The 26,604-nt window shown below is 43.8% G+C and overlaps 1 protein-coding gene across 7 annotated transcripts in view; it reads left to right on the top strand.

Moving 5' to 3' along the window:
- Positions 1–26,604, top strand: part of rerea (arginine-glutamic acid dipeptide (RE) repeats a) — a 122,335-nt gene that overhangs the window by 75,419 nt on the left and 20,312 nt on the right. For 5 of the 7 annotated variants that reach the window (XM_018665881.2, XM_018665880.2, XM_018665879.2 and 2 more), the window contains 7 exons: positions 7,500–7,605; positions 9,187–9,283; positions 11,266–11,370; positions 16,449–16,497; positions 17,185–17,309; positions 18,680–18,779; positions 19,518–19,616. In XM_018665881.2, coding sequence (XP_018521397.1) covers positions 7,500–7,605; positions 9,187–9,283; positions 11,266–11,370; positions 16,449–16,497; positions 17,185–17,309; positions 18,680–18,779; positions 19,518–19,616 — 681 coding nt within the window. Of the gene's footprint in view, positions 1–7,499; positions 7,606–9,186; positions 9,284–11,265; positions 11,371–13,144; positions 13,528–16,448; positions 16,498–17,184; positions 17,310–18,679; positions 18,780–19,517; positions 19,617–26,604 lie in introns of those variants that run through there. The other 2 variants (XM_018665884.2, XM_018665886.2) reach the window with 2 other exon arrangements.

Below are 26,604 nucleotides of genomic sequence, written 5' to 3'. Positions count from 1 at the left end.
GCTGACCATACAGACCAGCACACACACACACACACGCACAACAAGCCTCTCAATTTCTCTGTATCTATGTCACACACACACTCCCTATAGACACTCCTCTGATGGCCTGACAGCTGCTCTTACATCGAGAAGACCTCCAAAGCATTCTCTCTCTCTCACTCTCACACACACACACACACACACACACGCTGTTCTCTTTTTTTGTACCAGCTCTCCGTCATCCCTCTCAAAGCACACACACCATCAGTATTTGAAGTGGCACACACACACAACACTTCTCTGACTCCCCACTGAGTTGTTGAGGAGCTATACGACATGCACACACACTCACACACAAATATCCTACCCTTGGCCAAATCTTATTTGCTTTTCACATTTATTACGCCTGCATTAACCTACACTTTAGCCTGAAAGTTAAATCTTCATGTGTATGTGTGAGTCTGTGTCTGTGTGTGTGAATTATACCCAGGGTGACGATCGATTAGCATTGGCTTAAGCAAGCCTTCTCATTTCCTGTCCTCCATTATAGCGTTCAATCAGCCCCCAACTCCTTCTCTGCCATACCCTGCTCAGGAGGCTGCCTCTGGTAGTCGAACACACATGCACGTACACACTCACACACAGGGTCCGGATTAGCTGGCTGGGCAGACATCCAATATGACAAGTCCACACACACACACACACACACACACACACACACACACACAAACACAGAGCTTGATATTCATATCCTTTCTGCACACCCCTCTCTGTGAGCAGTCCCCCTTCTCTTCCTCCACAGCAGTAGTCCAATGAGTTTTAGTAAGATGTCTTATTAGCTCACCAGGCTATGCTAACAAGGCAAAGCTAACATAATGGATCACAGGCAAACAGGCTTCCAAACAAAACACCAGACCGTTTAAACACTCTGCACAACACAAAGGAAGCCTGTGTTGTCCAAAAAAGTCAGCATTCCCCATTTATGCGTGTGTGTCTGTGTCTGACTCTGAATCCTGACTCATGGGTATTACCTTGAGACCAGGCAAGTCTCTGCTCTCAAGAGAACATCCAGGGCTATACGCAAACACACACACACACACAGGCACGCACACACTGCCAAATACACTAACACACACAGGAAGCCAGGTATCAAAGCGAGATGGCTTTGAAGCGGCTAAATGAAAGGCTGAAGGCAGAAATGACAATGTTTTCTGGCAGGCTATAACTGTATGTCTGGCTGAGAGGGAGAGCTTGGGAAATAAAGTCAGTATTATGATCTGAACACCCAGATATGAGCTCTCCTAACCGCCTCCATCTGTCCTCGCACAGCCTGCGTTTGAAGTCTCACTTGGATCTGCATTCTAGTCTATACCCTGCTAGTGCTGCAAGGATTTCTGACTGTGTTCTCAATAAAAACAGAATGAAGTGCCTGTGTATTTGTCTGTGTAGCCTAAGCCACTCAACACAAGTTGTGAGGTCCCTGGTGCCCCTTGTCTGTGTTGTGCAGCTAATGATCATCATTATTCTTTATATCTTTATATTTGTTCTTTAAATATATTCTTTATTCTTTATATCCTCTTTCCTTTTGCATTTCGCTGTGCTGCTCTCTGCACCATCACTTAACTCGTTTTAAATTTCTTGGCTAAAACCACCGTTCAGCAGAAGTGTGTTGGAGGCAAAGACAAATATTTAAGTTGGACACAGCCGGGGTATTTTATGGAGCGAGCAGCCAAGGCTAGTGTTCTCGATTCTCTCCGCCCCTCTCTGTCTAGAAGGAAGGGGGCAATGTGGCCAACATCATGCATTTTCCTTATTATTTCTGCCATTAATTTACTCTCTCCCACCGGGATCCATTTGAAATAAAGGAGAGATGAAACAAAGACGGGTGCAATTAGCCCTGTTTGTTATCGGCATCGTAGTGAAGGGGAAGTGTTGGATGAGCCCCACCTCAGATGTGGCAGTCGTGTGTGGTGCTTGTGACTCTCCAGTGTATAAAGTGTGCCTGTGGTTGGCAGTATGATCCACCAGTAGTGACCCTCAGCCCTCAAGTCCTAATTAGTATCATCTGTGGGTTCCACGTGACTCAACCCCTCTCCTCTTTCTTCTCTCCATCTCTCCCACCATTACTCCATTGTTTTACCCGGGTGACAGGGAGGACCTGTTAACATCCTCAGATGTGTTAGTGTATGTCGACAAATTGTACAGTGACACACAACTGTTATAAAGTGATTTATGCATGTCTGCTTGATTCCTTGAAAGGGGGGTTTTAAATTTAAGGCAGGCGTGGGCGCTCATGTTCAAAGGCGCACACACACACACACACACACACACACACACACACACACACCACACAAAGAGCAACAAGAGCAAATCTGCCCACTTTGAAATGGCTAATGCTCATCCAATCCAATATGGAGCCGGGCTGACAGATGGGCCCAGTGTGTTCAAAGCAGAGGGCGCCGATTTAATATCCAAACAGGTCAAGCCAAAGAGAGAGACACCCCTGTGTAGGCACGGCGCAAAGGTCCTGCCAGCACCGCCACCACAGCTGGGACTCACCTCACCTCCTCCCTTCCCGCTCCTCCCTCTGCCTCCCACACTCTCTCCATTTGTTCTTGTTGCCAAGGGTGGGGGGCTGTGCATAGTTCCTCCTTACAAACAATGTAATCAGCATTTGTTTAGTGTTATTATATATGCCTAAGAGAAAGGAGGCTTGAGGGGCAGGTTATCCTTCCTTCCTCCAAGTAGCCAAGTACTCGCTGTGAAGCCCATGAGGAGAGGAGGATTGCAGAGTGGAATCATGCTGCTGCTGTTGGCTCTGACAGCCTGATTTAGAGGTGCTTTCTCTTACCTCTGACACAGAGTCCCAGCCTGCCCTGCTCTACTGCAGGGTTGGGAGAAGAATAGTGGTGCTTATCCTGAAAGCCTGTTATTTGTGTGTGTGTGTGTGTGTGTGTGTGTGTGTGTGTGTGTGTGTGTTAGTGAGAGAGAGTGCATTTGCTTGTATGTGTGTTTGCTCACACAGCATGCTGGCATTTCTTTTTAACAACCTCCTTTGTCAGTCACTGAGATGTCGAAGATTGCGTGAGCACAGCAGATCTCTTGTACCTCCACAGTGTACGTTCACATACACACACACACATACAGTTTTTGAATATGTGTGTGTGTGTTCTGTCGTCCAGATGGAAGTGCTTATTGAGTGCTGGTGTGCTGGCAGATCTCTCTGTCTCAGAGAGAGCGGGAGAAAATAAGTGAGAGAGGGAAAATGAGGAAGAGAGAAAGCCGAGTGGAAAACCCTTCCAATCAGATCCATCATCTTTGTGTGTGTGTGTGTGTGTATGTGTGTGTTTATGCGATTGCATGTGTGATCTTCCCAGCAAGCTCTTCCTGCCTGCCTCCCCTCTCTAATCTTATCATGTCGGAGCAGCAGATTAGTCCTCCCAGATCCCATCTCTGCCTCCAAATGCCACAATCAGCCTTTTGTTCTTTGCTTGTGCTTACTCTCCCCTGGCGGCGGGTGAGGTGAACACTCCCACAATCCGCCCTACGTGCCATTTTGAGCCTCCGCCTGTCAATGTCACACGGGTACCAGCCCTGATCTTACCATACCTGAGCCTCCCCTTGCCCCAGGGGGCGTTAGCTAACTAAGCTGTTAGCTCAACAGTCTGCTAGCCTAGCTGAACTGCTTGACATTCCTGGCTAACACTGAGCTGCTGCTGCTGCAGCTCTTGTCTGTTTGACCTCCCCTCTCTTCCCTCCCTCCCCACCTCCCCTCTCGCCATCTCCTTTGTCTGTGTGTGTTTGGGATCTGTCTTTCCTTCCTTACTTCTGGCTGCCACCTTCTGAAGGAAGTCATAGATCCTGGCTGCTGATGTCACTGGTGGTGGTGGTGGTGGTGGGGGGGTCACTAACAGGGTTAGCAGAGGAAGAAGAGAGTGTTTGAAAAGCAGAGAAAATAAACAGAGGTTTCCTGTTAACGAGGTGCACTGGGGGCCTGTCGTGTGGGAGCGGGAGGGTCTGGTTTTGTTTAAAGTAAAGCTCTAGTGTTACAGTGTCAGGAGGAGGAGGAATAGGGCATTAGGTTTGAGGGTTACAGGTTGTAACAACATTCTCTCAGTTTTGTCACAGCTCGGCTTGGCTGCAAGGCAATAGCCATATTGTAAAGGCCACTGTAAACATATGAGGGAGAACATAGGGCTTCACTGTCCCAAACACCGAAAGGCTTACAGGAATGGGTATTAGTGTTAGCATTGGTTTTGCATTGAAAAGCACTGTATTGATTTTGCACTCTCTTACTTGAAAACACAGAATTAATCCCACACTCAAGTCTATTTTTATCCTTCCTTATTCCCTCAAATAAGAGCTAGTTTCTTTTCAAATTTAAAGCCTAACCTTGTAAAAAAGGATAGTCTGCCCTCTGTATTTCCCTCGTTCCCCCCAAGTCTTTGTAGTGGTGTGTTCGTACACAGGGGCCCCAGCTCCAGAGTTGACTGCACACATGCAGCCACACAAAGAAAACTGCACAGCCATTATAGATCCAAGGGGCCAGCCACCTTTAGCTAGTCAGAGGGAGAATTAAGCGACTCACACACAATGCCTGGTTTGTCTTGGCTGCTTTTAGAAAAGGCGTTGTTTTACTTTTTATTAACAGAGATACATTTTGGAGTCGTTTTAAAAGAAATATACTTTAAAACCTTGTAATATTTTCCAACGCACAGCCAGTAAAGTGGTGTATAATCAAACCTCTGTGTGAGGAGTATGCCCAAGAATGCCACAGGCCGGGCTCAGCCATTGGAGGGAGGGGAAGTACCATTGTGTTCAGCCCCAAAGCATGACTCCCAGATTTATATCTCCTCAGTGGATAAAGGGGCAGCCTTGTACCCTGGGGGTTTCAGTAAAGCAGGAGGAGGATAGTTGTAATTTTAAGTCAGAGGAAATGAGAAGGTCTTGCACCTCCTACCTTAATCCAACCGCTTTCTCTCTCCTCAATTTCCCCCTCCCTCTATCTCCTTTGCTCTGCTCCCTTGCACTTTCTCTTCTTTTTTTTTACTCTTGTTTCATTTCTTTTTCTCAGTAGTGGGTTAGTAAGTCTTTTGGCCTCTCCACAGTGAGCAGCATTCCCAGGGTTTAGGGCCCAGGAGGAGGGAGGGTAGGGCCATGTTTAGCCTCTGGCAGGACAGACAAAGATGGCTGACACTGTGCAGGGCTCAGCTCTCTACACTCAGCGTGGAATGTCTCTAATCAATTCAGCATTGTGGTTCCCTCTTATATGTTCTCTCTCTCTCTGTCATTTTCTATGGCAGGCTTAGCAAAACGCAGACAATACAACTAGTAGTTCGTGTGGCGAGTCTGAGCTGTCTATCATCCCCCTTCATTTTCTCCTTGCATTATCTACTCATTTTTCCACCCCGCATGTTTATAGAATTGTGATAATTGAAAGCTATGCTTCACTCCCACTACGTGCTCCATATGTTGCACTCTCAGTCTTTCTCTCCATCTCCCTCCCTCTTTTGCCTGAGAGGGCTTAATGCCGCTGTGCGCTTCTAAACAGCAATCTGCTCTGGAGAGCGGCAGCTACTCTGTAGAGACGAGGACACTGATGATAGCTGAAGTAACATTCGCTCTCTGCTTTGGTTCGTTTGGCTGGTTTAAAATAATAAAGGCTCATGAATAAGGTGTAAAACCTCTGTGCGTCTTCTCTGCATGCTTGTGCTTTTCAGTTTGCATCAGGCTCTGTGTTGGAGCTCTCTGAAATCCCTTTGATTTTGTGGTTTCACAGGCAGAAAATGAAATGTTCAGGTAGCACACTAGCAGCATTTACAGTCTCCTTAAAGCATTAATTATGTATAAGCGCAGGATAACTACTCATACTGCTGTGGCAGGCAGCCTGTTAGTCTAGAAGGCAGCAGTGTCTGTACACTGGATAGACAAGAGGTTGGGATGGGTGGGCCAACTGCTGGGAGGGGGAGGGACATGACGTCATTGCACACATTTCTTCACACATGGTATGTCTACGTGCTCGGGGGTCTGTGTCTCAGTCCATCAGTATGGCTCTCTGTTGAATCACAAGCTAAGTGTGTGTGGTTGTGTGATGTTGCGTGCATGCTCACACAATCATCCAGAGCAGTAAATGCAGCTGAGTGACTGCGTGCCAGCTGCTGTTTAACACGTCCAGGCTCACTTACTCACTCATTCCTCCTCCCTGCTCAAGGTTGGAGGAGGAAAGGGAGGGAAAGAAAATGGTGGAGAGGTAGTGGAGTAGAGGGGTTGGAAATTAGAAAGGTGGAGGAGGGGAGGGAGACAGGGAGGAAGAGGAGGAAGGAATGGAGAGAATTGGAAAACCAGAGGTGGGCTTGAAGGTTTAGAGGAGGTGATGATTTGCTTGGCTGCATGTGCTCAGTCTCCTCCCCAGTGACATAACCGAACAATGTACTGTAAAGGCTTTAAATATCTTTACTCTGACCTCATGTTCCTGTGTGCACACACACACACACACACACACACACACACACACACACAGATACAGTTAAGAGCCTGGAAAGCACGGATGTTTAACTGTCTGTCTTAGATTACCGTAGACTTTTTCCCCTCTTACATTTTTTCCATATGCTCATTTCTCATGTACTCCATGGGTGGTGCCAGTGGTGGTGCAGGTGTCTCAGTCGGTTAGTTCAGTACAGTGCAGTGCAGCCGAGTCCCTAATAAAGATAGCTGGGGCCAGTGGGATTGTGTCGCAGTCCAGCACCCAGCCCGGCAGTCTCTCTAATGTTCTTTTCAAACTACTGTGACGGTCAGTTGGGCTTATGTGAAGGAACAATAAATATTTTATAACATGAAATGAAAACAGTATTTTGCCCTTTTCATCTCTCACCTTAGTGCTGGCCTCAGTTTCTACCATTTTCTTCCCACCCCCCTCCCTTTTTCCTTCCCTCTCTTTATTTTTTCATTGACTGGCCCTAGAAAAGCTCTCTGCTCACCTCAGTGCTGCCACTTGCTGGTCGGCTAGAGAGTTGCAGGCTGACTGCTGACTTGCATTTTATCAAAACACCAGTAGGTGGCAGCACTTAAGGAGTAAGAAGTCTAAAGAATGGTTTAAAAAGTGATATTGTACCTGTGCATTAGTGAACTAATAGTATGTTAAAATCATTTAATAGCTCATTTGAATATTGTCATTAAGTGAAGAGAAACCAAGGCAGAGAGCTGATTTGTAGATGGCAACGACTGAACATTTATCCATCTCCCTCATGGTTATTCTCTCTCCATATTTCATCCAGCAGCGGCCATCCCACTGTTTACTTTATTAAGGCTCTAAATGCTCTGCAATCCCTTTTTAATTGACTTGGTCTCCCTGCATGCTTTCTGGCATCAGTCAGTGTGAGTCATAAACAATGCGTCTGCACAGCATCACTGTTTGCCAAGAGGCCAGTTTGTGACGTCGTAATCAAACAAAATGTGTTTATCTTAGCGTTGGATCTTTTTTTTTGTCTCCTGCTTACTCGCTCTGTCTCTCTGTGTTACAGAGTAAACGGGACCATCTGCTGATGAATGTGAAATGGTACTACCGCCAGTCAGAGGTGCCCGACTCTGTCTACCAGCACCTGGTGCAGGATCGCAACAATGAGAACGGTGAGGCTGCCTTGTGTGCATTGAAACACAGCCACATGTGTACATATGCAGTACACACAAGTAAATACACTTACTTGCTCTGTAACACAACACTCAATTTCTCTCCTCCACAACACATACACACACACACCTGCCTCTGTGCTCTAGACTGTTAAGGGATATAAGAGCTGGCTGCAAATTGCATTTCAAACGGAAACCAGGAGACAGTGTCCCAGGCAGCTGAGCCAATCCCGAGGCTCTGTGCTGTTCCCTGGGTAACACTCCTTCAGGCCAGACAGCAGCACTGTCAAGTGTTAATAACCCACGTCATGTGGCCCTTGAGCACACACACACAAATACTCTCAACACCATCAGTGCCAGTGGGCTCATCACACTCTTGACACATACACATCTACAGGAACATAGGCACTGTCACTGTTTTAGCAACCACATTTCAAATCCTGAAGACAAAGAAGACATGTCATGAAGGAAAGTCAGAATTTGTGTTGACTTTTAATAGTTTTAAATAATCAGTTCATATCCTTCATTAATATTTTCTCAATCCTGCTTTGAGTCTTGCCTAAAATATTGTCTCAGAAATGTTGACGTGAACATCTTTGATGTTGCACTTGGCTGATTCGGCAGTAAAAACTCTGTGTTCTTGCTATGAACAGTCTGTAAATGCACAGACACCCACAGTTAACAGCTTGATTTTAATGATTTATTTATTTTGTAAAGTTACAGATTCTTAGGTGTATTTCTCTCAAGAATGTCTCTTTTCAAGCCCAGTTTTGAGAAAAAGCAGCAGTGTGTACACTTCCTCACAACACACACTCACCTGTTGACACATCCTGTTAACAGTTGGCAGTTCTCATTAGCTACCGTGCCCCCAATGGTTGAGCTTTTCTCAGTTAGCTGGCAGAATACAGCCAACTCTAAATATATACTGAGTAAAAACAGCCTTGTAACCAGAGAACAGATGCATTTGCAGTCACAGTTTCAACTTAACAGGGTGTTATGCTGTTTTCCCTTTCTACAATAATCCCAGTATCTCTTGTGTCAAGGGAAAAGCTTTAATCCAGGTGTGTTGTTGAGGTTATCAAACAAACACCTCGTATGCTGCCCCCTCCAGAAGCTGTTTTCAGTGAAACTCGACACGCTGCTATCTGCAGTCCGTCCTTGCAGCAGGGACTCAGGATTATTAGAATTGATGTCACAAGGCCACAGCACAGTGGCCACAGCACGCAACAACTCAGGTCATTTGTCAGCGGTGAGTCCCGGCTCATTCTTGGTGCTGCTGATGCGTCTTAACCCCCCGCAAGGGTCATTTCACTGGAGAACTGAACATTATGTCCTCTCCTCAGGGAAACACACTTTATTGGCTTTATTGAATTATGTGGCATAATATTGACCTCCACAGAGGTACTTGTTACTTTGGGTGTACGCAGAACTCTGGTCATGATTTTATTAGTGAGTTCATTTACCCAAGCTACTTTATCTCTGTTCCCTCGTTGTCAAAGATGAATGAGTTTTGTTTTTTTTCTTTAAAGTTATATATAATGTAGATATGTATTCAGTACCCTTGTGTTTTCCCTCCTCCAGACTCTGGCCGGGAGCTGGTTATCACAGACCCTGTGGTCCGGAGTCGAGAACTCTTCATCTCTGACTATGTGGACACTTATCATGCTGCTGCTCTCAGGTAAACAAACATAAGTACATGCACGCACACACACACTGACAGCTTTGTATTGTTAGCTCTGGTAGAAGGTAGAAGCTGCACTTTGAAGAAACACTATACGTTTTCTGTAGGTTTCTCTTACACTCACGACTGCTGCAATTGTATTGCTAGAATTTATAGTACAGTGCCCCTGTTACAACACTCAGCTTTTATTTGTGGTGTTTTGTTGCATTTGTCTGTTGAGTTCAACAGTTGTCGCCTATTTTGAAACTGAAAACAGTCCCAGTTCTGTGGTTATGAAAATTCTTTATTAAATTAAAGTTTCATTTTTATTGCATTATGGAAAATTTAGGCACTTCCTGTGGTGTCACGTCCCGTGATTTAAGTTTGGATATTTGCTGTCCGGTTGGATATGAGTTACAGTAATCCATATGCATTATTGTTATATCTTTGCACATTATATGATTAAGATATAATTCTCTTTTGTGAACAAAACGTTTTAATCTTCTGCTGTTATACAAACAGTTCATCCTTCAAGCAAATACTGTTGTTATATACACCAACAGACTAGTTACTAACACCATCTGTGTTTTTATGGACACACCACTATCATGAAACGCTGCTGTGAACCAGATTCAAGAGGCAGAAGAATAACTCCTTAATACAATGTACAGTATTTATCCTGATGTATCAGTAGCATTCTGAACAAAGGCAAGATAGTAACAGTATTAGATTATTCCCGTGTTTTATCAAGTCTCAATGAACCAACTCTGTTCTAATAGTAAATTGTGTTGTACTACTAGTAAATTACAGGTCAAGAAAAACTCCTTTACAATTGGTAAAAGAAACTGTAGAAATTCCAACACACACAAAGGATGTTTAGATGATTGTCACCTTTATATAGTCATACATAATTGCAAATTGCAAACAATGCATTTTGCAGCTTTGTCAGGTTATTTCTTATGTGTACAACACTATTGCATTTATATAACATTCAAAGGTTTAAAGAAATGTTTACCATGCTTTCAAAATAGACCATGTGCCTCATGTTGCCTTACATTAAAACACAGATTAAAATGGCTCTGCATCAACCCTGCCGTGCACACACCTGTCAGAACATTAGCCGCTAGAGAGGAAAACTGATGGCACTCACTCACTCTATGCTTAATGTCGGAGAGAGGACGGATAGGCTCGATTATTTTCTTGCTCTGAAATTATATATTCTGTTTCCCTGTCTCTCTCAGCCATTCCTGGCTGACCACCCTTCCCTTCCCTCCTTTCCCACTTCCCTTTTCCTTTAACCAAAACCATCTGTGAGCAGCGCAGCGGCGGGCAGTCAAAGCCATGTCTTACAGAAACCACTGATTTCAGGGCAAATTAGCTGCAACTTCTCCTACACAGAGCACCCTTTGATTTGACTTATTCTCCAGGCTTTAGATAAACGGGAGGGAATTCCAGTGGGATGCTGTAATGCCGCAGCTCTCCGAAGACGGCCCTCCTTAGCACCCGTTAATCTTTTCAGGGGGAGGAAGATGCTGTTTCTCTGTAAGGCAGCCCAGCTCCATATGCCTGAGATGTCTGTTATTTTGATAGAGCCAGACACTAGGGTGCTGGAAACAGGAAATGGTATCAAGATGTGGTCAGAGCCTCGGCCCTCTCAGCTCGGGGGGGGGGGTGGGGGGGGGGGGTGATCGTGGCGGGAGGGAGACAGACAAACAGGTTGAATTCCTATCCAGATCTCTGCGGCGTCTGTCTGCCACACCTCAGCTGCAGCAGACGAGGCAGAGGTGACATGTTCAGCCGGTGTTTATGCGTTCAGTAGCCAGAGTCTGATGTCTCCCAGCAAAGTCAGCAGGCACTGACAGGGACTAGATACCTGCTGCTATATTTGTCACCTCCAGTACATGAAAAACCCCAAGAGCTTCTAATAAGGCGTATGTCTTCTTCTGCTAGGGTATCACATAGTTGTTTTTGTCTAATAAAGCCTGTCTTTTCTCTCACAGGGGGAAATGCAACATTTCCCATTTCTCCGACATTTTTGCTGCCAGGGAGTTCAAAGCCCGCATCGACTCCTTTTTCTATATCCTCGGATATAACCCAGAGACCAGGTGAGGAGCTTTCTGTCCAGCTACTGATCCACTGATACAGTACCTTTCCTGATCCATTCTGGGTCAACTCTGCACAACACTGACATTATTTGGGTATGATAGGGCAGGAACTAATGATTATTTTCATTACCAGTTAATCTGGTGATAATTTTCTCAATCAATCAATACATTTATGATTTAATGATTTAAAAATGCACATCACAATTTCTTAGACCCAAGGTGACATCCTCAGAATTGCTTATTTTTCTGTTCTTTTTTTTTGCCACCATCAAAAATTATAGCTGTTGTATAGCCATTAGCTATTGCTGGGCATGATACTGACATAATACAGCTAACATGATGAGATGACAATAATGAAGAGACAAGATGTTGGTGTTTTGATTAAGTAGTGTCACAGTAATTACCATGTAATACATCCCTAATGAAACTAAATATAACAAGGACACTCAAAATGTTGTGATATTTGCTTCTCACAGTATCACCCAGCAGAGGCAAAATACTATTAAAAATAATGGAACTTTTAAAAATAATTTTTCACTGCATGGCTTTGGTTACACAGTGGTACGTCTAATGATGCTGTTTGCTCATTATTGATGACAATGTTATCAGTGCACAAAGAATGTGGTGTAATTATGGGGAATGAGCCGGGGGGAAAGCCCCATGGCTTTATAATTGTTTGGGTGTTTGTTGATATCTGTCAAATTACATGTCAACTTTTAATTACTGATCTTTTTTTTAACATTAGAATTAATATTGGATTGGAAAATCTACAAGGAGCTCATCGGTTATATTTGAAGTCATTTGTTTGATCAGGATGAAAGGATGAAACATGTCACCGTAGGAAAAGCACAGGTGTGAATGGTACAAATTAATGATGATTGAAGTGCACTTAGCTGCTTCGTGTTCAGGATCCTGGTGTTGTGGATGCTGGCTCTCTGTCAGGGCTTACTGGGAACACAGCCATCGTTAATTTTATTAGTAACACCTGTGCTTTTCCTGCTATGACAAAATGTCTACTGTGAAAAACATATCCTTTCATACTAACAATGATTTATTATATTTGTTTTATTATATCTAGTGGCTTCACTGATTATTGGTCCTTTTGGTCATACAATTTAATATTACTGTAGTACTAAAGTGATAGAGATTGACTTTTGCTTTAAAATAGACTTTTCATAAATTATCTTTGTTATACCGGCTCAGTTGGCAGCATTGTGAAATGATCTAATAGCCTTTGTAATAAGTTTGATGGACTCTGTAGACCTGAGCAAGGTATGACAGACAGGACATGTCAGAAGATAATTTGTGTAAATGTAAAATTACAGTAGGTTATATTTTAGTGCGTTTTTGCTATGCTCAAATACAAAGGTAAATCGAGGCATACGGTTCTCCAGCTTTATTTGAATATGTAAACATGTAAACGTTTTATATATTGTAATTTACCATCTATCATGTCCAGTTTTTGTCAGTTTTAGCCCAGAATATACACAAATGGGGGATTTGTCTGAAGGACTTGTGGCACATGTTATGTGTTGAATTTGCACATGATGAGCTGCTGAATCAAATTAGGTGCTCGAAGAAAATTGGTGAACTCGCATTGTTATTATCCACTGGTGTTGTTTGAAGAGTCTCACGTGTTGCAGTGACAGCTGTCCTTGTTATTGGCGCTGAGGATTGCCGGTTGGGAACCCCCTCCTTTAGGGCCCTGTTCACTCTCAGTCTTCCGCTCCCTCCCTGCCCCCCTCCCTCCCTCTCTCCTCTGATCGTTTGGTATTCTGAGCGGGGTGTCTGCAGCCTTGCAATTTCACTCTTGTTTATTATGGCGCAGACATACGAGGAGAGATGAATTCCGTATCCTGCATGCGTGTCGGTCTGCTTCTGTGTGTGCCTGCGTGTGTGCGCTCTTTTGAGGTCGCAGCACATGCTCAGTAGTGTCTGTAGAGGAGCGAGCCGAGCTTGCGACGCTGTACGTGCAGGCTGAGGTCACAGCACAAGCTCAGTGAATACCTCTCCGGAGCGAATGCGTGGTTCTCCATTTTGAGCACCTAGAAATAGGTGGGAGAGGGGAGTTAATTCCAACGAGCATTATACACACAGTGTCACCACCCAACCTTAGGGCTCGATGTCAGAAATGGATGATTTGTTCAGTCCCCGGAGGTAGGTTTGCGATCATATTCTCGTGCTTTCTCGTGCCGTTATTAGTTTGCTGCGCGAGTGTTGGCTCGTCTTATTTTCATGAGTCGCATTCCTGCTGTCTGACAGAGCTGTGTGATGTTTGCAAGCTGTCCGCATCACTGTCATTATGTCAAACCGGCTGTGTTTGTGTCTTGGAGCAAGAAAGGCGAGTGTGCACATTGTGTCGGGAGACGGAGGGTTGAATGCTGTTGAACATACAGGCTGTCACCGCAGATCGCATACCGTTACGCGCTCGCGCTATCATAAAGGCAAAACCGTAGCATTACTCCTTTTATTAATGTGTTACAATAAAAGTCCCTGTAAGTGCATAGTGTTTGCGCTACACCCGCATGTATAATGTTGATAAATGTGCACCCAGCATGGTTTTATGACGGCAATAAGACCCGGAGAGGCTACCCCCTGGCTCCATTTTGCAGCTCCTGTTTACAGTCGGGATGACATGGCGTATGGAGCGTTACGGAGCAGCACACAAAGCTCAACCCGCTCCCCCGCCGAGCTGCGTACACGCCGTTTGTTATGATACCTAAAATACCACGAAGTTGGGTCTGTTTTTGCTGTGCTGCAATTATGTCAGTGTGCCACAGACTCGCTCCGTGATTGGCTGGAATTGATGGAGGGGGCGTGGTTATCCTTGATTGCAGAGTGCACACGCACACACACACTCACATAGTTGACCAGACTGTCATGTTGTTGTTTGGGTTTAATAAGTAAGCCTGTAATTACTTGACAAGATTGAGTGCTAATGCTGAGTTAGATCTGAACTTGTTGTATCAAATTGGCATGTTTTACTTTGTTTATTGTGCGAGGCAACAGGCTTTGAGCTTTGAGCAGCTTATTAGAGGAAAAAATGAAACATTATTACTAGGCATTGTATTAGAGCTGATAATTTGAGGGCAGCAGTGAAGATAATGGTTGGTTTATGTCTTTCTTATCTATATTAGTGGTCTGCAAATTAAAATATAAGCTTCTGAGTCATTTAATATTCCAGATTAGTCTACAAGAAATAAAAATAACAAAAAGGGGGATATTTTTTAATGTGGTGTCAGTTTGTGTATTATTAACAAATGCCTAAGTTTATCATATGCTCGTAAGTATTTTGCATTTTCAGTCAGCCATTTCTGTTAAGGTGTTCCTGCAGTCTTTATGGAAACTCCCGAGAGCCTCTTGCGGCGATACATCTGTATTCTGCCTCCTCTCCTAGCTTTCTGTCTGAATGTCGACCGTCTGCTCTCAGGATTTGCCTGAGTAAAACATGGCTGTCTTCAGACACGCTGTTCTTATTCTGGTGCACAGGTCCTCATTTGTCATCCTTACAGCCCTCCTGCCAAACATACCGTGGACCTGGCTGACTGCACATTGTCAAGAACACGTTTGTAGAACTTTTCTCTCAGTAGAAACACAGACCAGAGTCACCTACACATTCAGTATAAGTTTTTAGTTAGGAGACTACATGCAGGCAGTCATTTGTTATAACCATTCAGCACTGTAGGTACAAAAGTACATATATATATTCATCTCTCATACATCCAAGGAAATAGTTTATTAGCTAGTTCTACATTACTCACTTGTAATAAGTATTTCAACAGTTTCAGTCAAGTAATAGCACAAGAAATGTGGCTTAAATAAGAACGAAAGCGTTATGAAATCTTTAAAATCTTTAAAATCTTTAATCTCAAGTGCTTATTACACAGGAAACTTCCTTATTTTATCTTTATCAGCACTATACATGGCTTTGGGTTCTCACACTGCCAAATTCCGATTGCTCAATGTTTAGTTTGTTGTATCTGCTGAGAATGTTTGTAATAAAATGAAATGAAGTATTTCGACATGAACTGGAGCAGCAGACTGTCTTGGCAGGCCCCCGTTGGTGGTGGTGTGGGGGGGTCATTCACTGCTGCTGAAATTCAGTTTTTGGCCTGTGCTGATACCGTGTGTGCCAGTGCTCCTGTCAGCCATAGTTCACAACAGTATGGACTGCCCCCTCTAATCGGTCTCTCCCATCTAAGAGGAGGAGGAGGAGGAGGAGGAGGTCTGCAAAGAGAGAGGGGAGTCGGGTCAAATGTGTACCCGTCGTAGGGTTTTGTGGTCGGGAGGACTGTAAAGAGACGAGAGGGGCTGTGGCCTCTTAGGTTTCCACCGGGTCTGCATGATGGAGTGTGAGCTTCTCTGGGTGCAAATCACGCTGACAGATTCTGGGCCGCCCCGCGATCGGCTGTATGAAAATCGGCGCTGTTACCTAGGCAACAGGGGGAAAGGCTTTTCAAAAGGAACATCTTGTCATTTTCTTTAATCCACTGCAGCTGGAGATTCGGAACACTATTATTAAATTGCAGTTGCTATGGCTACCAACATTTGTACCAGCAGCCGTTTTAGAGGCTCTCGCCCTGTATATCCACAGCCAGCTCTCCTCCTCCTCCTTCTCCTCCTCCTCCTCCTCCTCCTCCTCCTCCTTTTAGGGGGATTCTGTTTTATTGCTGCATCCGCAATATCAGGCCTGCAAATGTGCTCTGCTCAGCTTGCTGTGCAGGAGCAGTCGCCCAGGAATATTTTCCTGAAATCTTTATTTGCTTTTAAGAATAAAATACTATGTTCTTTGCTCACATGTGACTTTATCATAATGATTTCCACTAAATAAAGTTTAGCCTTCATCCCCTCTGAATGCATGGATCTTGTCCTGGTCATGAATTGTTTCTGACATTTCTCTTTCCTTCCCTGCCTTGAAGCTTCAGTGAGTTATGATACGACCCAGTCGGTGACTTTGTAGTTTGTGCAGTTGTTTAGCTGATTCAACAGGCTTAGCACAGACAGATTTTTTTCAGTGAGCTTTGAAACGCTGCCAAGTAAATATTTTGTTTCAATCTGCTCTCTTTGTCTCTCCTCAGGCGACTAAACAGCACACAAGGGGAAATCCGAGTGGGACCGAGTCACCAAGTAAGTCACTGCAGGACACACACACACGTCACCCAGCAGTTGACTTGAGAGAGTGCTCTGGTGTTGGTGAAATGTTTTTTTCCACGTTGGCAACAGCACACAGCCTCTTTGTTACAAAATCATCCTGGCTGTGTGGATTTCATTATCACGCACTTTGAAATTTGACAACTGTTCTCTTACCTCATAGATGCCATTTAGTCTCATTCATGGTGTCACTTATTTTTTTTTTCAAATCCAAACAAGATGTGCAGTGGCATATTAATATGTTGCTGTTCAGCTTTACTTTACAATTTCTCCCTCGAAATAGCTGCCAGTGATAAAAACATTCGTTGGTTTCCGCTGTGATACCAATCTGGAATATGGCACCTTTTGTAACCACTGGTGAAATCAACATATGGCCCAATTTACATAAAAGTTTGCATGATAATGTTCACTAATGCTTCCAGTGATGTTTCTTGTCAGTCAGTCAGACCTGCAGCAAGGACATAAAGTCATCTGAGTAGTGCAGTCCTGTGTGGTGTATTGAATCATTGTGACTGTAACTTGTCCCCATTCCCCGCTGCCACCACTCAGCCACAAAGTGAAAAGTTGATGACAGAGGGTTGAAAGCTGATATTTTCTTCAAGCTTACATGCTATTTGTAGCGTGACACCATCTGTCCCTCTCCTTCTCCCTGGACCTAATTAGGCCAAGCTTCCAGAGCTACAGCCTTTCCCCTCTCCTGGTGGCCAGGCCGTGACCGAAAATGAAGAGCTGGTCTGGATGCCAGGGGTCAATGACTGTGACCTTCTTATGTACCTCAGAGCCGCAAGGTGAGCACGGAGAAACGTAGGAATTCAGACTTTTTCCAGACAGGCCAAGGTCTAAGCTGGTAGAGAGCTATTATCAGTTAAGATTAAGATGGATAGATGAAAAGATATGTAACCCACAAACTGCCCCCCTGCCCTCAGTGGATGGATATCTGAGTGAATTCAGCCCTTAAAAAATATGAAAATATCAAAGTGTCATCATCAGTAAGAATAATAACTAGTATTCACATTTATGGTTAAAATGGCTTTGGTTTTTCTACCATTTCTACCATCAAAACAGGCATCTCAGATTTCTTGTAGTAAGAGTGGTATTTTAATGTGCCATATTAACCTGACACTTCATCAGGTGTAGTTTCATGAGATGAGATCATTCAACTCCTCCCTGGGATGTAGTTGCAGTGAAAGTGATATGTGTTAACAGGTTTCAGTGCTATGTTGTAGTTAGGGGTTGCAGTATAATTAATCACAATCTGTCACCGGTGTTGTAGAAATTCTACTGAGGTCTGTTTTTATCCATCAGATTTGTTTTCATGCTCACCAGTATTACATTAACCTACAGTATATTGTGTTGTATTTATTTATGTATGGTTTATAACACACACACTGTCAAGCCCTGCTAGGTAAAAATGTTTGAAGTGTTTCTTCCTGCTGGAACACATGCACATACAGAAAACATCAGATGAGCTTTTTTTAATGACAACAAACTTTCTTGCCGAATAAGGTTATGAGAAAAAAGATTTACTGCAGTGTGTGACAGGAGAGGAGACCTAGACCAAAGACTAAAGGGCTACTGAAGTGTTTAAGCACTGGCAACATCAGCCGCTGCCTTAAACACTTCCCCTTTTTTTTTGCTGTAATTTGGCTCACTGTTCAGAGCTCTACACTCTATTTCTATTCTATTTATTGTAATGTAAGATAAATAAAAAACATTTTATCTCCCATTTTCAAATCTGGAACCATCAAATGTTAGATATTTTTACTTAGAAACTGCTTAACTGATAAATCAATTTTCAAAATGCTTGCCAATTAATTTTCTGTTGAATGATTAATCAATTAATAAACGAATGTTGCACCTCTGTTCTGTTCACTACTACTAGTTTATGTTCATAAGCTTGTCCTGCTCTCCTTTAACCTGTGCTATTGATATTAGTTTGAATAGTGTGCCAGTTTGTTACAGTCTGTTTAATTTTATTCTAATTAGCCATGCAGCACGTGCAGTCTGCTTGTTGTCATCTCCACTGTGCCTGTGACACATGATTTCTAAAAGACGCACCTACAATGACATTCAAGTCAGTGAAGTGATGTGATAACAGCTCTGTAGCGGAGTGTCAGTGGCCTTTTTAATGTTGATGTCCTCTACGTTGTGTTCACAGGAGCATGGCTGCCTTTGCAGGGATGTGTGACGGAGGCTCAACAGAAGATGGGTGTCTAGCAGCCTCTCGAGACGACACTACATTAAACGCACTTAACACTGTAAGTAGCTATGCAGCAAGGTCTGTCACTAGGATTCAGGTGTTTGCAAGAGAAAAACACAGATCTATTTTCAGTTTCACCACGTTGGAATTTCTGGGGTTTTGCTCTGAGCTTTAGCTGAGATGCAGATGTGCAGTAATGGGCAATGATAAGGCCCCTGAGCCAGTAGAGTAGCCCCCTGCAGTAAACCCAGCCTCAGAACCTTACAATACATTAGGCGTAATGAGAGATTTGTCCATCACGCTGACAATGAATGCCGAGGAATCAAGCACAAGAAAGAGATTAGAATCATCATAAACAGGGCATTTATATTCCGACTCTATAAACTGGAAAATTAACATAGCGGGCAGGTCATTGTCTCTCGACCTTCTTCTACATTTGCAATTCCAATGAGCAAGGCTGTTTATTCTCAGAGGAAGAGCTCCGGCGCTGCCTGTTTTCACCCAATTGAATGTGACACAGGGCTTAAAGCTGCACAGCAATTGCCTTTGTCACTGTGTTGTTTATTTCCTGGCTGGTTCTTGGATCTTTGCGCCGCATTTCCTCTGATGCTCAGACTTAGGCTGTTTTCTAGTGAAAATAAAATCAGCTCAATAAAATTTGTCAGTTCAGCTCTAAATGTCCCCCATGTGTTAAAAAGTTGGCATGTTAATAAATAAACCTTTTATTACATCCACGGGTTGTTTGATAAATCAGAATGGTGTGCTGACGTTTTTTTTTTTTTTTTTCTCTCTCCAGCTTCATGAGAGCAGCTATGATGCAGGCAAGGCTCTCCAGCGCCTGGTTAAGAAGCCAGTACCCAAACTGATAGAGAAGTGCTGGTCTGAGGATGAAGTGGTAAGAGAACTGTGCTTTTAATGTGGAAATGCATTAACAAAGATAAAGTGCTTGAAAAATAACGATTTAAAGCATATATATAAGAATTATTTAAGGGCACAATGTTGCTTGGTATTTCTTGTATATAGATACCTGCTGCCTGTCAGAGCTGGGTTTGTGTCTTTAGAGGGAGCTGTTGAGAGAGAGTTAGAACAGGGCTCTTGGCCCGGCCTCACAAGACATCAGCAAAAACTCGTCAGTTTCCAGCTCCTCCAAGGCTCAAGAGCAGCTGCATCCTGTTTATCACCCACAGAATAAATCTTTAGCGTGGAAGTCTGGAAAGGGAAAAAGATTGAGGGCTGGTAATGTTAGCCTCCATTTGAATTTAGATGTGAATTTCACCACAGCTGTTGAAGGGCTGGATTCAGAAAATGGCAGCCCTTCTCCCTGATCAAACAGGGAGGGTAGGAGGGAAATGAAAGCACTGGATAACACCATGTCAAAACGACTGAGAGCTGCGGCTTTGGCCTTGATGCTTTATGACACACTGCACTACATGTTTGTATACCCACTCCCTTTTAAAGATAACACCGCTGACTGATCTGACAGTAGATCTTAGAAAAACACAAGGCTCCACCACTCAAATTCTATTGTTAGTTTTTCCTCCTCCTGGGTGAATCATCCCTTTTTTCCACTTTGATATTGTTTTGTAATGCTGAAGCTTGGCAGTCTATTCTCAAGCTTTGAATCCAGCAGCTCAGATCCAGGGGAAGTGAATGGGTGTATTTGTTTTGTAATTGAACATGATGGGCACATTTGAATAAAGCCAGAGCCCACGGCAGGACCACAGTGAATCACAACAAATTAAGTCAGCTATCCTTTTGTGGACTGGTTATGAGTTCGTTTTTATTTATGCATGCGTGCCGGCGCCAGGCTAAGCTGCTGTGCGAAGATGATCAGAGTGGGGGTACAGGCATGTTGATGGGGAGCTTTATTGCCACACTCCACCACAGCAGGTCTACCACAGACCACTTGTCAAAGAAACAGCAGGGGCTTGACACTAGAATCTGTAAATAACTCGATTCAGACAATATAGTCATCTCTTCAGTGATTCACTTTTGCCTTTTTTGAATGAGATTTTTGAAATTTTGCATTAGTGTTATTTATCTGTAATGATAGACTCTAATATATTATTATTGAACTCAGTGGAACAGGCTACGAAACAAGAGAGACACAGTCTTTTTTTTTTCCTTACAGTGTCACAGTGTTGTCTGACCAATACTGGATATTTGAGTCAGATGTCAATGTTGATGTTTAAAAGACAAAGACATTTTACAAAGTAAAAATCATCCTGTCACTGATCTAAGGTACACAGACATGTAATGGAAACACACTTTCTAGATCTCTTTAAACCTAGTTTGGTGTTTTTGTCTGCAGTTACTTGTTTTTTGCAGCATAAAGATTGGCCTGGTTAATGTGTCAGTTTGGCTCTATACAACAATATAGTAAATGTGTGCAAAATGTCATTATATTGATGTCGACTGGACTTATGATCCACTATTGTATTACACTAGACAAAACTCTTGCTTGTAAAACAAAACAGTCATAACCAATTTTGTTATGAGTAAGTTTTTATGACATTTTGTTAATATGAAAGATCATATTATTACAGTTCCACTGAAAGACGACAAACAATAATGCTGAAATTGTTGACCAGCTCTGTATCCGTAGCCCATTTAATTTATTCTGTAACCTGGGTCAAGCTGACTTCATTCACACTTGTTATTTCATCATGTTCGAACAGCATTATGTAACCGAAGTGGAGGAGCTGTCAGGGAGTCTTGTACACGGTGTTAACCATGTTCAGTGGCGGGTGTGTTTTTGTGTATGCTGGTGGAGGCAGCCAGCAGGCCGTCTGTGCCTCCCCGCCTGCCCCACAGTGTCTACAGCCCAGAGAAACAGCATCTTGACTCTGGTCAGCCAAGGACACAGCTCCCAGTGATCTGATCACCAGTTGTGCCTTTTCAGCCCTGCAGCCTTGAGGGACAGGTGTAAATGTAGCACCAACCTTGACACACTCACAGAAACCAGCCCTGCTGCTCTTCATTTATTTATCACCCCTCAGCTTCTCCTCTCCCTCTTCCATCTCGTCCCCTCCAGGACTAGCTTCATTATTCCTGCCTGCTCTTTTTTGCAAACACCCCTCCGTTCTTTCTGGAGATGTGAATAAAAGTGACAGCGGGGGCCACTGAAATGACAGAATCAGCCTGTCTGCAGGGTCACTTGTCACCCTCCCCTCCCCCCGTTGACTTCTCTTACCCCCCACCCCACCTCACCTCTTTTCTCTCTGCCTGCAGCTGCAGCCACATAGCACATAATCCTGGACCTCATCTTAGCTCTCTAACTCTAGAAAAATATTTATAATACCCCCACCCACACCCACAGAAAGATAAGACCGCTGCCGTGATCATTTGCGTGCCGTTTCATTACAGCTGTTGAGGAACTGACAGTGCTGCAAAACAGAGTGTTTGTTTGATTTTTATTGTCCTCTGGCAAGCACAGAAAATGATTTCACTCCAGAAAGGTTTGTGACAGTCAACCTCTGAACAATCTCTCTCTCTCTGAGATTATTATTGTAACTTTCAGAAATTGAAAATCCATCACCTTGATGTGAGTACCACTCAAACTGTTTCATTCATCAGTAAGATGATGACTATAGATCACACCAAAGAAAAATAAATGAAATAGAGAAGTATAAATACTTCACATATACAGCACAGTCTAACCTCCCTGAAGCGGTTGTGTAGTCAGTGGGCTGTTGAGGGTTGAGGAGTGGTTGATTTAACCACCAAGAAAAGGGAAAATGTGATCTGTTATTATGGGTGTGTGAAACCATTTCAGACAGTCTTCTGCTTTCTCTAAAGTCTAACTGAGAGAGGCAGTCTCGCTACACCACTTCTTTATGTGTGTGTTTTATCAGTAGCCAAATCAATGCTCGCTGCCCACACAGAGTTCTCCTCCCATCCTTTTGAAAGTGTGATAGTCTCGACAGCAAAAATAAAACCAGGAACAGAAAGCACATAAAGTGGAAAGCACACAGGTTGTTTCTTCTTGTCGCTATTAAATCTTTCTCCTATGCGAAACAGCAATAATGTTGCAACACTGAATAGTACCCCACCCAAAATGACCGCCTGTTACAAAGCATGAAATCACAATTAGCTGACAGGATATGATTATCAACGGTGAGAGCGACTTCTGCTTTTCAGTTCAGAAAAATCCTGTTGCAGCTTGTTACTAAATGAACAGGTTTGGTGGCTGAATCATGGGCTGTAGCTAGCCACTGCTGACACTTTCTGGGCAAGTACAGAGCGATGTTTCTGATTAAAATGTTGGTGCAGGTGTTTCACGTTATGAAATAAAGTTGTGGCTCAGAGACTGTAGAATCCTTAAAGTGGTAAATCAAATTTTGTTAATATTCATGGTGCAATCATGTCCTAGTTGGACAGGTTATTAGGCATTGTTAGAAAAATGAGAAGCTATAAAGGCAGTACATTTTCTGCAGTAAGTATTGTGTCACTCAAAAACTTTTTACAGCAGCTTTAGTCAGTTTTTTATGTTTCTGTTTTAGCTGTGAAATGTGTACTGTTGTTAGAATCTATACAGGGATCATCATCAGTCTCATCATATTCCTGTGCTGAAGAGTATTAAATTCATTCACTTTATTCAGTTATTTATTTAGATAAATCATATGTTTTTTCTAGAGTAATACAGGTCTTATATCATGAGATTGATTCCTTTGTACCTGCCACACCTGCAGTCTTGCTGAAGGTCATCAAATGATTCTTGCACTGGCAAACTTCATTAAATGAGATTGTCTCTGTGTCTCTGTTTGTGAGGCTGCTGTCACTCCTGGCTGTAAATAAGTGGTGCTAATAATGCATCGGCCAACAGGAGGTGCCATATAAACAATCAGAAGCAGCAGCGGAGGCAGCAGTCGTGCTGTGTGTCGCCATGTCAGAGACAGAGAGGCTGATCTATGACTGCTGTGGGGCGGGAGGTCTATTCCTCAGCCAGCTGCACTGTGCCGCGGCTTATCTCCGGCTGTGTCTTCAGCTGATGGATGACTAGAGCAGGCCGCCGACAGCACTGTGTGTGTGTGTGGGGGGGGGTTTGTGGCCCCCCAGTGGTAAAACACAAGCCTACAAACCTGAGCCACACTGCCCGAGCTAAAACACCACAGGCAGATAAAACACAACACGTCGCCCTGCATCCCATCCTGCAGGCTGTCGATTATTTTAAAGTTAGATGAGATGCTTTGCTTAAGTGGTTCTCGTCTGCAGAGGGAGCTCTGTTTGCTACACCCGAGGTTTTGTGTCAACAGTGCATTTTATCACCATTATGGTTCATTGCCAGCAATGCTTTTTAGGGTTGTTTAGTAACTAAATAGCAGGCAGGATGGGTGTGTGCTGGAATTTCCTGTCACCTTTTGTGTCCGTACAAGCCAAAGGAAGCAGAGGATATTACTCTGCTGCCAGAGGTTGGCAGAATATCTCCATGTTTGTTACTGGGTAAATATAAAAACAGGACTTTTGGTCTGTCAGAGTAAAGTTATAACTTTACCTCATACAATAAATATTTTCTACTTAAACATCTGCATAATTTATAGCATTTCTAAACATAGATTTATCTTTATGGTGTCAGTGCAAAGAGGATGTGGCAAGTCTAGCATCTGTCAGTGCGGTCTCCCCATCTCTCCGTCAAGCATGTTGTGATTTCCTCTCTGCACACCGTGGCCAAACTTATTACAAGCTGATATTTCATAACAGACAGCAGTGTTTTTTCCCCATTTGGTTTTGGCTAGCTGGCTGATTGTCCTCGGCCCTCTGGGTTTATCCACAGCAGGCTCAGAAAGGTCAGCTTTTAACAACGAGTCAAGTATAATGACTCCATATTGAGTGAAAGTGGCTTTGTTTGCTGTTGGACGGCCTTGCGTCAGTGTTTTCAAGCAGTGACATTTAGCGGGAGTTATGTTCCATGCGCTCGGTTTGTCATCATGATACCATCTTTGTGCATATGTCGGCATTATCTTAACCAGTTTTACAACTCCCAACAATCAACTCTCAAGCAGGAAGTGCGCACACACAACAATGGCCTATTGAATCATTTTTTTCTCGATCTCCTCCTCCTTTTATATGTCTCCTCTCCAGCCTCACAATAGTGCACTGTTAGGCTGTGAGGGGAAACTTGGGGCGGGTGAAAAGCGCCAGCTCTCTGGAACACACTCTGAGAGAGTGAGAGAGTGAGAGAGTGTGAGAGAGAGAGAGAGAGAGAAGCCTGTTGTTTCTGCACAGCGGATAGCCATTTGGTAGAGCTTCTGGCTCCCTCAGCCCCTCCTCCGTCGCTGTGTTGCCTAGCAACGGAGGGCTGGAGCAATCGGAGCAGGGGCAGAGCGATTCAGGGAGCAGATTGGCGGATGATTTATTAGCTGGGCTGGAGAGCAGTGAGCCCAGGCAGCTGAAATGGAGCCTTAAACTGGAGCCGACATGTAGAGAAGGGAGGAGGGAGCCAGCAAGAGAAAGAAAACAGAGGGGAGGAGGAGGAAGGGGGAAGAGGAGAGAGGGAGCATGCACACAGCTCCTCTGTGGAGACGGACGGACGGACTGAGAAAATAGTACAGTTGGGGAACATAATTAAGGTGACATAATTAGGACAGACACACAGGCTGCATGGGCAGGTCTAATTGATTTTTGTCATAGCAGGTCTACAACCTATAGACACAACACTTTCACCTCAGAGCTGCTAAAGAGACATTAAATACATCATGGAAATTTATTCCAACTCATTCACAGGACTAATTCTGCTTCAGGTTAATGAAGCTAATATCTCACTCGGATGTTTGCCCAGTCTTGTCCTTGCCTGTCAAACAACCCTTGTATTGTTGATCCCCCTGAATCTCTGCAGTGACGTTCCACCTGTTCTGTGCAGCTCTGTGGAGGTTTGACAGCCCCGAATGGTAATCTGCTCTTAACCCCTCAAGTGGTTGGATATGGGTGTCATGTGTGGGGAGCGCTTGTGTTGGAGACGGCTCCATCTACTGGTTAATCAACCGCTACACCTTCAGCCTGATTAATGCAAATTAACTGCTGTCTCATGACACTGATAGGACAGGCCTTTTTTATTCAGCTGTCAGTTCTCTGACATTTAGCTTTTGATCAGGCCTCTCATGTTTGATTATTTAGTCTGGTTTATCTTAGACTTGTACTTGTCTACTTTGTTCCTTGCAATTACACACTAAAACTCTGTTTGCATAATTGAGATAAATATAGTTATTCATTCCTGTTGCTGAGATAGACCTCTCTTTCTTGCCTGTAATTTTTTCCCCCTGAAAAGACAGTTGTCTTTTGCAGCTGGCTGTGTTACTTTCTGTAAATTTGGCCTTTGTTCCCCACCAAAGCTGGGTATGTAAACAATCTGTGGTTACATAATATACTGTACATGGCATGGAAAATGAAGTCCTAACACACAGGAGAGGCTCCATGTCTGGTTTTGCTTCTCACTTGTCTCTTTCCACCATGTCCAAGACCTTTCTCCACACAAACTATCAGCCTGCCTCCCCTCTCAGGCTGGCAGCTAGTTGAGTTTGTGCCTTTGAGTGTGTGCTCACCCCTAAGCTCTGAATGCATTTAAAGGACTGCTGTAGTTTCCTCTCAGGGAAGTGGACAGCTTTGGTGTAGTTTTAATAACAAGCAGTGGCTAGGGGTTTTTCCTGTGTGTGGGGGGGGGAGAGTCATGAAGCCCGCTCATGCAGCGCTAGAAGATCGAGAACAGGCTGAAATAAGCAGTGTGCCTGACACTAACATGAAGCACAGGACTCCACTCCGGGTTTTCCAGCCTGCTGCGAACCAGAGGCTCTCTTGCAGAAAGATCACATGTAAAGCCTTCCCCTTTGTAGTGGAAGAGCAGAGAGTGACAAGCTATTTCTTGCTTGTAAAAAAAAAAGGATAAAAAA

This window comes from Lates calcarifer, linkage group LG6 (genome assembly GCF_001640805.2).
Source record: "Lates calcarifer isolate ASB-BC8 linkage group LG6, TLL_Latcal_v3, whole genome shotgun sequence".
Lineage (NCBI taxonomy): Eukaryota > Metazoa > Chordata > Actinopteri > Centropomidae > Lates > Lates calcarifer.
This window is presented reverse-complemented; position numbering and strand designations above follow the sequence as displayed.